Consider the following 13,783-nt stretch of genomic DNA (forward strand, 5'->3'; position numbering starts at 1 on the left):
ACTAAAAAAGGAAAAAAAAACCCTGTGATCCAAACCAGCTTTGGAAACAGAATTCAAAAGAATAGGACTCACTGACCACAGACACCAAGAAAACATATAATACACATTTTTAGGCAGTAGGAGGTAGAAACAATGGTAGTGTGGAAGGGTCCCTTGTGTTCTTATACATATGGATAAAGCTGTATTTTATCAGAGCCACGCACTCTAATGTAGCTTAATAGTTAATATTTAAATGTAACAGATGAATATAGCAAATATCTTAAACATTGCATTCATCTGGAATTAAATTAGATTTAACATGGCACAAGTTTGTGAAGCTACTCTCTCACAAACATGTTGTCCTCAGCTTGCAAATGTGTTCGAGCTTTGCACTGACATTTCACGACGGTGCATTTCGAAGGTATTGTTTCATTGGGACCATTATTTATTCTGCCCCCTCCCCAGGACAGATAATACGTCAGGAATCAAATGGCTAATTATCAACAATTATCGATCAAATTAAATATTCAAGACACTGATCACAGCTTTTCCTAAATGTATGGCCCACTAAATGCACGGAATGTTGTGCTGGGAATTCCGAGAGCTGCGCCTGTATAAGGGCAGCAATACCCAATTACAATTACATTCCTATCGGTTCACTTGGCTTCAGACTTATGGGAACGATAGCTAAACCTGTTCATTACTATTACTGAGTTTGCAACTTTAAACGATTTCCCATCCCGCGTTTTTAAGGCGGAGTAACAGTTATCACACCCCAATTCCTCGTAGGACCTAAAACGCTCTTTCAGCCCGCCCTCCACGCCTCGAAACTACAGGTTCCACAAGACACTGCGCAGCGGCGCATGCTCATATATACTCCCTATGAATCCAAGATGGCAGACCCGGGGACTGGTGGGTCTAGTACCTTTATCACGGTAAGGATGGATTCCGGGAAACTGATTTTTTTTTTGTGGTACGTCCTGTACATTAATCAAGTTGCGTTCGTGTGATCAAGTAGCCTTCTCGGGCTCACCTCGCAGCGTCTCGGTTGGGACGGCGCGAGGTTCCGAGCAGAGGGGATTTCTGTTCGGACACAGAATCTTTAGAGGCGAGCCATTTATGATTTGCGGAATCCTTTGATTCTGATTGGCTCCAGAAACTGTCTCTCTCCCCCCCCTCCCCTTTCAAACGGTTCCGAGTCGAGGGACGGAATTAAGTTGCTCGGTAGGTTTCCCGAGTGTCTGGAAAGGGTGTGATAAACGCCTGGCAGGTACGATGGCATCCCAAACATGCGCACAGCCATCTGAGATCGGCTTCCTAAACAAGCATGTTTAGGAAGCCAAAACTTTAAATGCATCTCTTTCCCCCTTTTATTTTACTAGCTCTTTACACAAGCGTTGTCCACCTGGTGTAATGTGCAACAGTTCTTTTATTCATAAACTTAAGGATGGATCTCTCCTTGAGCGAAAATGCTACTAGATTTAAAAGCTGTTCTATGGCAATGCAAACTCTGTCCCTTTCATACGTGTGTGCAACTTCATGACAAAAAAGATGAAATTTAGATTTAGTGCAGGCTGTGCCTTTTGGCACATTCTGATGAAAACCCTAGATTTTCCTGGGATTGCATAGTAGTTTAGGAATTTAGGAAAGTACAGAGCGTACCACGAGTCAGACTCCATAGATCAATCGCTATATTTTTATTTTATTCAAAGAAAAATACTATACTTAGGAATGTTTAGCAGTGTCATGAGTCAAATAAGTAAGGGAGTGTTTAAAAGAAAATGGCAACCAATTCATTTATTGGTTAATTTATTCAATTAAGTTGCTCTGGTGGCTCAGCAGACTAATTAACATCCACTTACATCTGCTGCCTGCAATTACTGCAAGTTCAAATCTCACCAGGCTCAAGGTTGACTCAGCCTTCCATCCTTTCTAAGGTAGGTAAAATGAGGACCCAGATTATGGGGGCAATAAACTGACTTTGTATAAATATACAAAAGTATGAAGGCTATTGCTTAACGCATTGTAAGCCGCCCTGAGTCTCCGGAGAAGGGCGGCATATAAATCAAATTAAAAAATTAAAAAATGTAATTTGTATAATTATGGGATCAAACTTTTGGCACACCCTGCATATATCAGCATTTAGGAAGTGGTAAAAGAGTGGTGACATATGATTGCACCCTGCCTAATACCTCTATACTCAAAACAAATATTTTCCTGAGCCTGTGAGGCTACCATGTAAGATCAACAAAAGCAAAACTCAACCAGATACAGAGGAGGTATCCATGGTGGGTTCAAAGGATCTCTGACTTCTTTGGATATGAATACTGTACATTGCCAATGTGTCTCCTTGAAACTTTTTTTAAAGTGCATCCTCCATCAGCAGAGTTGTCATAGTGTTGACTTCTGGTGACTAAACTGTGTGGATAATTTGTGTAACCTTAGACTAATCGGTCAACCGGAACTTGGTATGAGAAGAGGAAAACAATGCATATTTTAGCAATATTATTGTTTTTATGTCAGGTTTCATGACTTAGTAGGAGGGAGCATTTTTAATGGTTAAATAAGATTCTGCTATCTCCAAGTGCTACATTAATAATTTGTAATTGATTTTTATTTTTAATTGTACATTATGTAAACAGATCAGAATATCTGAAATTTGAGTGGCATATAAATTATATAAACAATTTTTTAGGTATAGTCACTGAAAAGTGGATTGAGAAGAAAATGCCTGGGTCACATCAGAAGTAGTTTGGGAGCAACTTTTCTGACTAACAGAACTTTAGTTAGAAACTCCTGGTTTTTTGCTATTCAGACTATGATTTACTGCTATTCACATATAGCAGTAAGCCATAGTTGGCTTTGCAGGAGGATTGGGTTAATAGGATGTGCAAACATACACATAATGGCTTAATATTATGTGCAAGTTAATCCATTATGTCTTGTTCAGCAAATCAGGCTGAAAAATCCTACTTTAGTGTGAGGTGTGAACCAGGCTTTTGTAGACTAGTTAATAACCAAAATCACTCAGTAATTACCCTTGTCATTTTCTGCATTTTTTTGAGTTCTTCTTTCATTCATTCTGTTTTACCTGTTTTCTCTTTCAATAGCGATCAGGTAGTAAACATTCTACAACCCCAGCTGATAATTACTATCTGGCTCGAAGAAGGACTCTCCAGGTAGTAGTTAGTTCATTGTTGACAGAGGCTGGATTTGAGAGTGCTGAGAAAGCTGCTGTAGAAACCATGACAGAGATGCTTCAGAGCTGTGAGTATTTCCAAATATGTAATAGTGGCTTAAATAATTTTTCCTCTGTGAAATCCATTAGTGTTTGAGAAAACAATTACCAAAACTGAATGAATAGCAAAAACACAGGCACTTCCACTCTCTGTAATTCTGTTTATTTTGGAGTGTCTTGAAAGAATTCAGCAGTGTTGGCTACATCTTCTGTGATTTTGCCAAATTAGGATCACAGTTTTGTGTGGGAAGACAGACAAGGCATATGAGAAGAAGACTGAGCAATCTTCCTACTCCATCTTGTGTTCGTTATTCTGTCAACATTTATTTTGAAAAACTCAAATTCTTTGGTCAGTTTCTTAACATTCTTATTTAAACAAAGGAATTGTGTTCTTTTGCCTCATAGATCCCTCAGAAAAATAAATTTAAGCATCTGGTTGTTTACATTTATGTTTGTTGGTGACAAATGGATACTGGGAATTTGTTCTTCTCTTTACAAATGTTCAGTGTACATACTTTTGGGATTTGTAATAATAGGAATGGTTTCTGCCCTTTAATAACATTAATTGTTGTAGACTTGCTAAATATAGAATGGAGCTTCTTGATTGATTCTATTATTTTTATAGAATTATTACCATTTATCATTATGATGAACAAATCATGGAATTCATTGCTTGCTTTAATTTTCAATTTAATTCAATGTACAATTTAATCTGTAAGATCATAGAAACATTCACAACTGCTGCATACAGGATTATTCTTTGGTGTATTGGTGTTTTCATCTTGATTATGCTTGTAAGATTATGTAACTAGTTTGTTACATCCAGCTCAAACTATTATCAGTATGTGAGTGTATACATATACATACATACAGTTAGGAATTCTTTCACTTTATAATGAAACATATCCATTTTTCTTTAAAGTCTAGGGTTTTTTTTGGCAATTCCTGAAACATAAAGATAAACCTCTTTGGTCAGCCTTTCTTATTTTGTATTTACTTTAAGGATATATCTTACAAAATGGTAAAAGACTCATGTTCCAAAATACTATGAATTTTTATATAATATAAGGAGACTAATAGCAGTTTTATCCATAACTCTCTTGCTTGGCAACCTAAACACTGGAGGAGGGGAGAATTATGTTTTTATTCCATCTTTATGGTTTATAAATAACTGGATGAGGTGAATATCCCAATGTGCCTTCACTCCTCCCTTTTCCCCCAAAAGCAACCCTGTGATGTGAGTTGGATTCAGAGAGAGTGACTAGCCCAAAGCCACTCAGCCAGCTTTTAAAGCTAAGGCAGGATTAGAATTTACAGTCTCCTGTTTCTAATATAGTGCCTTAACCACTAGGCCAAATTGGCTTTTCAGAGATTTAGATTCCTTAATTCAGAAGTGGGCTGATGTTGAACATGTAAGTGACTTTAATTTTCAAATTTAAGTACTGTGGTGAACTCTCTTTTGTCAGATATTTCCGAAATAGGGAGGAGTGCCAAGTCTTTTTGTGAACATACTGCAAGGACACAGCCAACCCTTTCAGATATTGTGGTCACCTTAGTTGAAATGGGTAAGTGCCAAGACGGTGGATTTATTTTCATGTTCCTGTGCTGTAGATTCGGGAGTAGATTTGTATCTGTGGTGATTGTCATGGCTTATCTACATAGGATATACAATTGATTTCTTCAAAATGAATCCTAGATTTACTGAATCAAATCATGAAGATTAGCAACCAGAGAATTTTATTGAGCTTTGGGATGCCTTTCTTCAATCTGGGGTCTTTGAGTGCCCTTTTAGTCCATCCATTTGTCCCCCTTTTTCTGAGCAGGAGAGCTAAATTATGTTTATATAGGGTTTTGGAGAGATGATGTACATCTTGCAATATAATATTCAATGTAAATACTTATGTAGTAATATTCAGTATGAAATAGATTTTACACATATTTTTCTGCAATCTGATAAAGGAAAAGCATCTGAGTGCAGATCATGTGCACATGGATACTATGTCAGAGCAGCTGAAGACAACATAATCCCTTTTCAATTTTGTTGAAATAGGTAGATCCTATTTTGTGATTGACTATACATGTGATTGACTGCTTTTTTAGGAGATGCATATCAACTTGTCAGAACAGACTGATATATTTGGATATATTCTTGCTGTACTGGCCCGAGTCCTCTGTAGAACTCTGTAGAGCAATATTTCCTAGCTGGGCAACTTCCAAGTAGATTGTCTTCAGTTCTCATAATTATCCAACTAGTATAGCCATTGCTAAGAATCCTGGGACTCGAAATCCACAAACTGGAAGTTGCCCAGTTAGGAAATATTGTGGTAGAATCAGGAGAGGGGAATAGATTGAATATTGCTGTATGTTCCCTCAGCCCAACTAGTGCATCTTAATTAATTAATTTCAAATGCATTCTGGATCTTTCTGTATATTTTAGGCTTTAATGTGGAAATGCTCCCTGCATATGCTAAACGTTCCCAGCGGATGGTGATCACTGCACGTATGTAAGCTGTTGTCTAGTATCCTGTTATTTCTTTGTGTATTTCCTAAGAAGTGGTTCAAAAGTATGCTTAGATGATTTAGGATTGTGCTGATTTCTCTTTAATATGGTATTGTATTCTCAAAGGTAAGCTTTTCTTGGAATCACCTTTCTTAACTATTTATATAGAATGAAAGATTAGCCTAGCTGACTTATGTCTATTGTACATTACATGGCTTTTCACGCTATTGCATTAATCTTTTATTAGAAATTTCTGTGGTACTCTAAAGCAATACATATCTGCAGTTTTAAGCAGATTTAATGGCCATCAAACTTCTGTTGAAATCAGTAGTTAAAGAAGCATCTGGCAGACCTTTAAGAATCTCCCATTGAAGTCAGAGTGTCGAATAGTCCAGGGTGGGACTATTTATCCTGATTCAGGACTGATAATAGGTATGGGATGATCCCATTTTTAGAACATCCCATTTTTAACAGCCAATAGAGGACCTCTGTCCTCTGCTTAGAAGACAGCTGTGCCCCATTCTTGTCACCTATCATGTCAGTTAAAGAATTTAGAATGGGGCAGTTGAGCCCTGAATATGAACTGGTTGTATACGGAGCTTGTTATCCTTTTATCCATGTTCCTTGTTATTAAACTTGAGAAGATGGAAAAAGTATATGGTGACACTGGATTGATGATCAAAGGAAAAGAGTTCAATGTAGAATTTTCTATGGTTTGATGGTTTCAAATTAGTTAGCATGTGTTATTTCAGGATTGGTGTGCATTAAATATTTTGCTTTTTCATATTCTGCTTCCTGAACAATGTTCTTATTCCATTTGTCTGAACAAGTTGTCATATTAGATGGCAGAGCCATTGCATTATTTTTCTTTTCAGTTGACTGATAGCATCGTAGTAGAAGTTGTCATCATCAAATTTCCATTTTCAATTGCAGCACCTGTAACAAATCATCCTGTCACCCCAAAAGCCTTGACAGCCGGACAGAACAAACCTCATCCTTCTCACATCCCTAGCCATTTCCCAGAATTTCCGGATCCTCATACTTACATCAAAACACCAGTAAGTCTTACATAAAACAATCATAAAGTATTGTTAAAAATACATAAAGTGATACAGGACTATATGCAGTAGAAATTTCCCTTAGTATTAAATGTGTGGTTGTATATTTCAGTTTCCTAGAATAGAAATTCTTTTCTGCTATTTTTGGAAGACATGTCATGAATAAAAAGCTTTGATTCTCCATTAGATGTGCATGAGTGACTGGCTCTTTGCCCCCCCCTCTGCCCCCCCCCCCCAGTTAGTGGGAGAAAGGCATGTGATAAGTTAATGCATAGTCCTTATTTCTGTTTTCCCTTCCTTTGCCTACAGACCTATCGGGAGCCTGTACTGGATTATCAGATTTTACGAGAAAAAGCTGCTTCACAGAGACGAGATGTTGAAAGAGCTTTGACCCGCTTCATGGCAAAAACTGGAGAGACACAGAGTCTTTTCAAAGATGATGTCAGCACTTTTCCTTGTAAGAGATGTCTAAGCTGCAATTGGGGGGAGAATACATTGTTTCAGTACAATGCTTAGTGCTTAGGATCAAAGGCAGGTCACTTTTTTTTACAGCTGAGTGTCATCTATATATATTGTTGAGATGGTGGAGATAGTGGGAACTAAAATTTTTGGAAGGTTTCCTTTTGTGTGTGTTTTTGAGATGTGTAAAATATGTTTACTAAGCCTAGCAGAGCATGTTAGGTCTAGAGCAATGATGGCTAACCTTTTCCCGACTGAGTGCCCAAAGTGCGTGCTGCGCGCCTGAACCCCCAAAATGCAATGCGCGTGTGGCGCCCGTGCATGCGTACATGGCTCCCCACGTGCACCTCCCCACATGCATCCCTCCCCTGCGCATGTGACTCCCGCATGCGCCCCGCACATGTGCAGCAGAGACCCAAAGACCAGCTGACCGGCGGGAGGTGTGCGCACATGCATTGCAGAGCTGAGCTGGGGCGACAGCTTGCATGCCCACAGAGAGGGCGCTGCGTGCCACCTCTGGCACACGTGCCATAAGTTCGTCATCATGGGTCTAGAAATTAAGGTGCTGGACCAGGAGGGGTAAACCTGAGTTCCAGCACCGCCTTTAGCATGGAAACCATCTACACCATCAGCCACCCCCAATGTAGAAGCCCCCTGATGGGCCCTCAGGCCAAGTGTCAAGCTTTTAGATTGTTCAGGGGAAGGCCAGGAATATGGGGGCAGATCTCACCTCTGATGGGAGAATATTCCAGAGGGTGGGGCCCGCAGCAGAAAAGGGTCTGAAATTCTTTGGCTGACAGGATTTGAAGTAGGCCCTTTCCACTGGAATGAGAGGGGCAGGTTAGTCCCATTGGGGCAGGTGGTTCCTCAGGTACCCTGGATCTATCTTAGGGCTTTAAAGGTGATGACCAACATCTTGAATTGGACCCAGAAACAAATAGGCAGTGAGTTCAGCTCACATAACAGCAGTGTCATGTATCACCTGAGGGGGCTCCAGAACTGTGCCACTGTGTTCTGTACTAGTTGTAGATTCCGAATACTCTTTAAAGGTAGCTCTGTGTAGAGCCCCGTGTAGAGCACTGTTAACAGATATTCAACAATAGCATCCATTACAGACAGAGCTGCAGTATAGCTCTTCACAGCTTATATGGTAATAAATGATCCAAAATAATCTGCTTCTTTCTTTTTAAAACCAACTTTCTTCCTTTGCTTCTTATATTTTAGGCTGATTATCTGAGAGAAGAATCTGAAATCACTTTTTTCTGATTGGTTTCTAAAATCATTTCTCCTTCTTTATCTTCAGTGATAGCTGCCAGGCCTTTTGCAATACCCTACCTGACAGCTCTGCTTCCTTCTGAATTGGAGATGCAGCAGATGGAAGAGACTGATTCGTCTGAACAAGATGACCAGACAGACACAGAGAACCTCGCTCTACAGATGAGCATGGTAGAACTCAAGATGTTTTGCTTAAGTCGGTGTAATATAAACTCTAAATTTTTGCAAATTCTGTATTGAATTGCCACCTTGTAAATGAAATTTGTGGATCACGTCCAAATTTTCTACTTAATACCAGGTGCAAAAAATGCTTTAAAGTTACAGGAAGTCCTCCATTTATGACCACAACTGAGCCCAAAATTTATGAGTCAGTTGCCAAGCATCCAAATTTTGATCACGTGACCATGAGGATGCTGCAGCAGTCATAAGTGTGAAAAATGGTCATAAGTCACTTTTTTCTTTGCTGTTGTAACTTTGAACAGTCACTAAGTGTGCTGTTGTAAATGGAGGGCTACCTGTATATTCTTCTCTGTTTTGGGGCAGCTTTTGATCTACAGAAGAGTGAACCTGCTCTATAAGGGAAGAGAAATGTAGAAAGGAAACATACCCTTGGTTTTGATTGGAACAGACTTATGTTGCTGCAGTCTGATCCAGGTTTATACTGATGATAGATGAGAGCTATGCTTCCATCTTCATTTGGCTGGAATCTGGCATGTGGGTTAACAGGTGGATTAAATGGAGAGTTTTTCAGAAAAAAAACCTTGTGGACAATTAAATATATAGCATTACAAGATAGGGATCATTGGTTTAATTGTTTGAGAAAGACGATATCTATTCTCCATCTCCCTTAGCAGTTGGGTAAGCTTTGCCTATGGAAACATCATCCATTAGTAGAAGCTATCTGGTTAAATGTTAAAGTGGCAAAATACCCATTTAAAAACAAAATGATGCCAGATCACTGGAGTTCAGAGTAACACATCAAAAATACATAAAAAGCAGGATTATTGCATGATTACCTCATTTTCCCCTCTTCCTCAACAGCAGCTTTTAATCCTAAAAAGTGAGCCTCATCAATGCTCAGTCTTGTACTACTTTAATTCCAGAATGTTTTTTTTTCCAATTATTCAGCAGAAGGCATCGTATTCTCTGGGATGTACCAGGGTTGTGTGCCTGTTGCATGGGATCCTGTATATTTGTTTCTCTTCCATCTTGGTTTTTCTTATGGATACTGATTTTTCAGTTTTGAATCTGATAATATTTACTTTATGTCTTATCTGCCAGGATGATTCAGGAGCTGAGAAGGAGAATGCATCAGTACTTCAACATAATACCTCCCTTTCTGGCAGTCGAAATGGAGAAGAGAACTTGATAGACAATCCTTACCTCCGTCCAGTGAAGAAGCCCAAGATTCGTAGGAAGAAGTGAAGTGAATAAATTGATGGAGCAAAGTAAGAAGGAACAGTTTCTCGTGATCTCTGCACAGTTAAAATAGGGCACTGGAAAGGCAAAACAGCCCTCCTGGTTAAGAGCCAAGTGGAAATACTGGACTCCCCAGTTACTGTTTTCTTTATCTCCAAGCAATTTGTGATAATTTAAGGTGAAATCTGAAAGAATGTCTTAGAAGCACCGATGGCTACATGGATTGAAATGTGTCTCTGCATAAGAATAGTATGCTGCTAGTTTACAGTAGCTGCTGCAGCTCTTCATCCTCAGGAGAATCTTCTTTCCAAGAAGTGCAAATGGATCATTTGGGGCACTGCAAAAGTTTGTCCTCTCATTTTGCCAAGTACAGAACTCCAGAACTGGAATTCCTTCTTGTTTTCTAGCTCTTTGGTTTCATCCCACATTGTTGAATACAATTTACCAGGGTAGAAGTGGCCTCTGGTGCCAACTGGATATCTACTGTTGTGCCTTTAAAAACTGAGGCTGTTCAGAATTACTAGACTTCTCAAAGTCTAGAAATATCTGAAATGGAAGGTTTGGACTAATACTTCCTCTAGAATGCGCTACTGGGAGAGGAAAGAAGAGACAGTGTTGTCCAGCTGTAGACACAAGGTTGCTAGCACATTTAGTTTAAGAATAATTTCTGCAAGTGCATTTATAGTTCAGCACATTGACTGTAACTCTTCTGTCTGGCTTCATACAGCCCAGAGTATTTTGTTTTGATTCTAAGTTTTTGTAAGTTTGTATTTTCTGTAATTTGTCAGAATTATTTTATATCCATCTCTTATTTCCAGTATTCCTCTATAAAGCAAGGTGCACATAAAAAACTGAAGTTTCAGGAATCCCATTTGCTATCTGATTTGTGAAAATAGAAATATATTTTTAAAAGTGTCTTTCAGAAAATGCCTTTTCTATAGGGGACAGAAGTAATAGAGCTACAGCTGATACGTTTTCCCTTCCATTCTAAAATGGCAGCAGCTGCATTTCATTGAAAAGCTTTAATGTTGATTTTCCAGCAGTTGGTACTTGCTGTCTGGGAATTTTGAGGTTTCAGTTTTAGCCTTTACTTTTAAAAAAGTATACAGAAACAGCTCTGTTACTGGCTTTCACTGGCTGATAAACCTTGTGGCCCATTGGGATTTTCTGCTATTTCCCTGATTGAAATGTAAGATGTACACTTAATTAAGGAAAATATCATGACTTCTATCATTATATTGCAATGTTCTTCAAAGCATGTTTTGTCTCCGAAATGAAGGGACCATTCCTTATTCTGTTTTCTCTTAGTGCTCTGATTTTTCAGCACTGTGGTTGGTAGTAAGGTGGGGGCATTGATTAAAAATCTAAGTAAAGAAATTTAGATTCTACTGACCATGTGTGTTTCTGTATCTGCTCTCAAAAATAAAATAATTTTCTCATATACTTTTAATCTATCAAGAGTCTGAAAGGTTTAAAAAAGAATCAAATGCAGGAGAAAAAAGATGTTCTGAGCCAACAACGGCTGTTACACTCCATTTACTCCTTTATTTGATCAGAGAAAGTTGTTTAGCTACAGTGTACATATTATAAGCATATAATATGTGCACTGTTTATAAACAATTTTATATAATTAATGTGTGTGTGCGCATGTGTCTTTTAATGACCCCATAATCTCTTGCATTAGGGTAGAGTTGGGGCAACTGAAATGGGTCTGTAAAATGAAGACCAGATTGTTGGGAGCAATATGCTGACTCTAAACCGCTTAGAGAGGGCTGTAAAGCACTGTAAAACGGTATATAAGTCTAAGTGCTATTGCTCAATGTCAGAAAAAATATCCCTAGTTTCTGGTTGAACAGAAGAATAAAGTGTAAAACTTCAGATCAACTGAATCTGAAAGGGGAAACAAGAATACTGTAACAATATTGCCCAAAGCAATATTGCCCAAATGCCTTTAACTTCCAAATTATTCCATCTTGAAGGCAAAGCTGAATTACACTGTCTATTGTTTAGAAGATTATATTTGCTGTGGTTTGTTCTGGATTATCTTTGTTGGGGTTTGCTGAAGTGATTTTTGCCTGTTCCAAACCTGTGAAAACTCAGGTTAATACTAATCTTTAATTATAACTCATAGGAAAGACTTGTTAATCTCCAGATATAATGTGAATTCAGGTTGTTCAATGTAAGATAAATTGCAGTGAATCATTTGGGAGAAAATTCTTAACCAGACTCATGACTATTGCACATTGTTTGCAGTATATTCCTATACTGCAAATGTGAATTGTAACAGTTATCTACATACTACACTAAAACTCTCATGATCTTTAAGTGTCCAATATAGTGCATTTTAGGGCAGCAATATTTGAATTACCTCAAATGCAGAATGTGTCCAAAATCCAGGACCCACAACTCCCAAAGGAATAAAATTCGGGGACATTGTGGCGGCTTCATACTATTGGCTGCTGTTAGGGTTCACATGATTTTCATTTTCAACTTTCCATGACAATTTCCAAACCAGTTTTGCAATCCCACCCAACTTGCCTGCTGGAAGGGGAAGGGGAAGGGAAAGAAGGGCCAAATAAAGAAGGAACCCCCAGTTCACTTTCCCTGACCTGCATTGCTCCCTCCGCACCTTCTCTGATTCATACAGCATCTCTTGTGTTTGTCTGTGCACCCTGACGCATGTTGTGCTCTAATGTGGTTTCCCTGACTTGTATGGCACCTCATAGGCACCCCCATGCAGCTTTTCCACCCCCATAACTCTTCCCTGGGCTGCATGACACCTCTTGTGCACTCCAGGCACTCTTCCTGACCCATGCAGCCCCTTCAACATTTGCACTGCCCCAAATGCTGTCTCTTAACATGTACAGCACCTCTTGAAAAATCCTAAGCATCCCAGGCAACCTTCCCAAACCACACCATCCCATGTTGTACCATTTCCAACTGGTGCAGCACCTCTCACACACCCCTATGTCCCCCCATGCATTTTTTTTTGATTGCCTCCTGTGTGCCATATTTGATTTGAATGGCATCTTTTATCCTCATGACCTCCGCGCATCCTTCTTTGAGAGTCCAGCAATCTGAAAAATAAAATATGCACAAAGGCAACAAATTGCAATTTTGTACTAAGTAATTTAGATCTGTACCAAAACATATTAAATGCATATTAGATGCAACTAAGCCCATTTAGGTCGAGTATCATTATGTAACATGTTATTCTTCACACAATATTTTCTTGAGATTATACTAATCTCACTGAAATATTGGGTACATTTCTGTTTACAGAAGGTGAGTATCCAAGCCTGAGAACAATAACTGCTTTTGTTTTGCAGGACATGAAAGAAATGAAGAAAGAAGCTCCTTTATCTTCTAGCATTTATGCAGAAACACGTCAGGTGTTTGAAAGGTCACCAAAGGCAACAAAAGATCATAGAATCATAGACCTTGGAAGTTTTCTAGTACACACACACACACACACACACACACACGCCTAAGGCAGGAGTCCTTACACCATTCCGGACAAATGGATATTCAATATTTTCTTGAAAACCTCCAGCAATGGATCAAGCAGAATTCTGGCAGGCAAGCTGTTTCATTGATTAATTGCTTTCACTACCAGGTCATGAGTTTCCACCTGTTACTTCCTGTTCTGCCATCTGGTACTTTGGAGAATAAGTAAACCACCTCTCATGACAGCCTCTCAAGTACCGGAAGATAGCTACCATGTCACCCCTAATCCTCTTCATTAGACTAAACATACCTAGTTCCCTTAACTAGGACACCTAGATCCCTTTGAGAGTTGAGCCAAATACTGCCTATATCATGGGTGTCAAACTCACTGCATCACATTGCCATCAC

At 38.9% G+C, this 13,783-nt stretch overlaps 1 protein-coding gene across 1 annotated transcript; it reads left to right on the top strand.

Moving 5' to 3' along the window:
* The first annotated feature begins 872 nt into the window (after positions 1–872).
* On the top strand, positions 873–11,315 carry TAF8 (TATA-box binding protein associated factor 8). The gene is made up of 8 exons (XM_070939748.1): positions 873–914; positions 3,090–3,246; positions 4,684–4,782; positions 5,655–5,717; positions 6,651–6,775; positions 7,085–7,232; positions 8,538–8,680; positions 9,791–11,315. The coding sequence occupies exons 1-8, from the start codon at positions 873–875 to the stop codon at positions 9,932–9,934; spliced, it is 921 nt and encodes a 306-aa protein (XP_070795849.1). The 3' UTR covers positions 9,935–11,315.
* The last annotated feature ends 2,468 nt before the right edge of the window (positions 11,316–13,783 follow it).

Source organism: Pituophis catenifer, unplaced genomic scaffold (genome assembly GCF_029215685.1).
Source record: "Pituophis catenifer annectens isolate HBS135680 unplaced genomic scaffold, rPitCat1.0.hap2 SCAF_3, whole genome shotgun sequence".
NCBI classification, from domain to species: Eukaryota; Metazoa; Chordata; class Lepidosauria; order Squamata; family Colubridae; genus Pituophis; species Pituophis catenifer.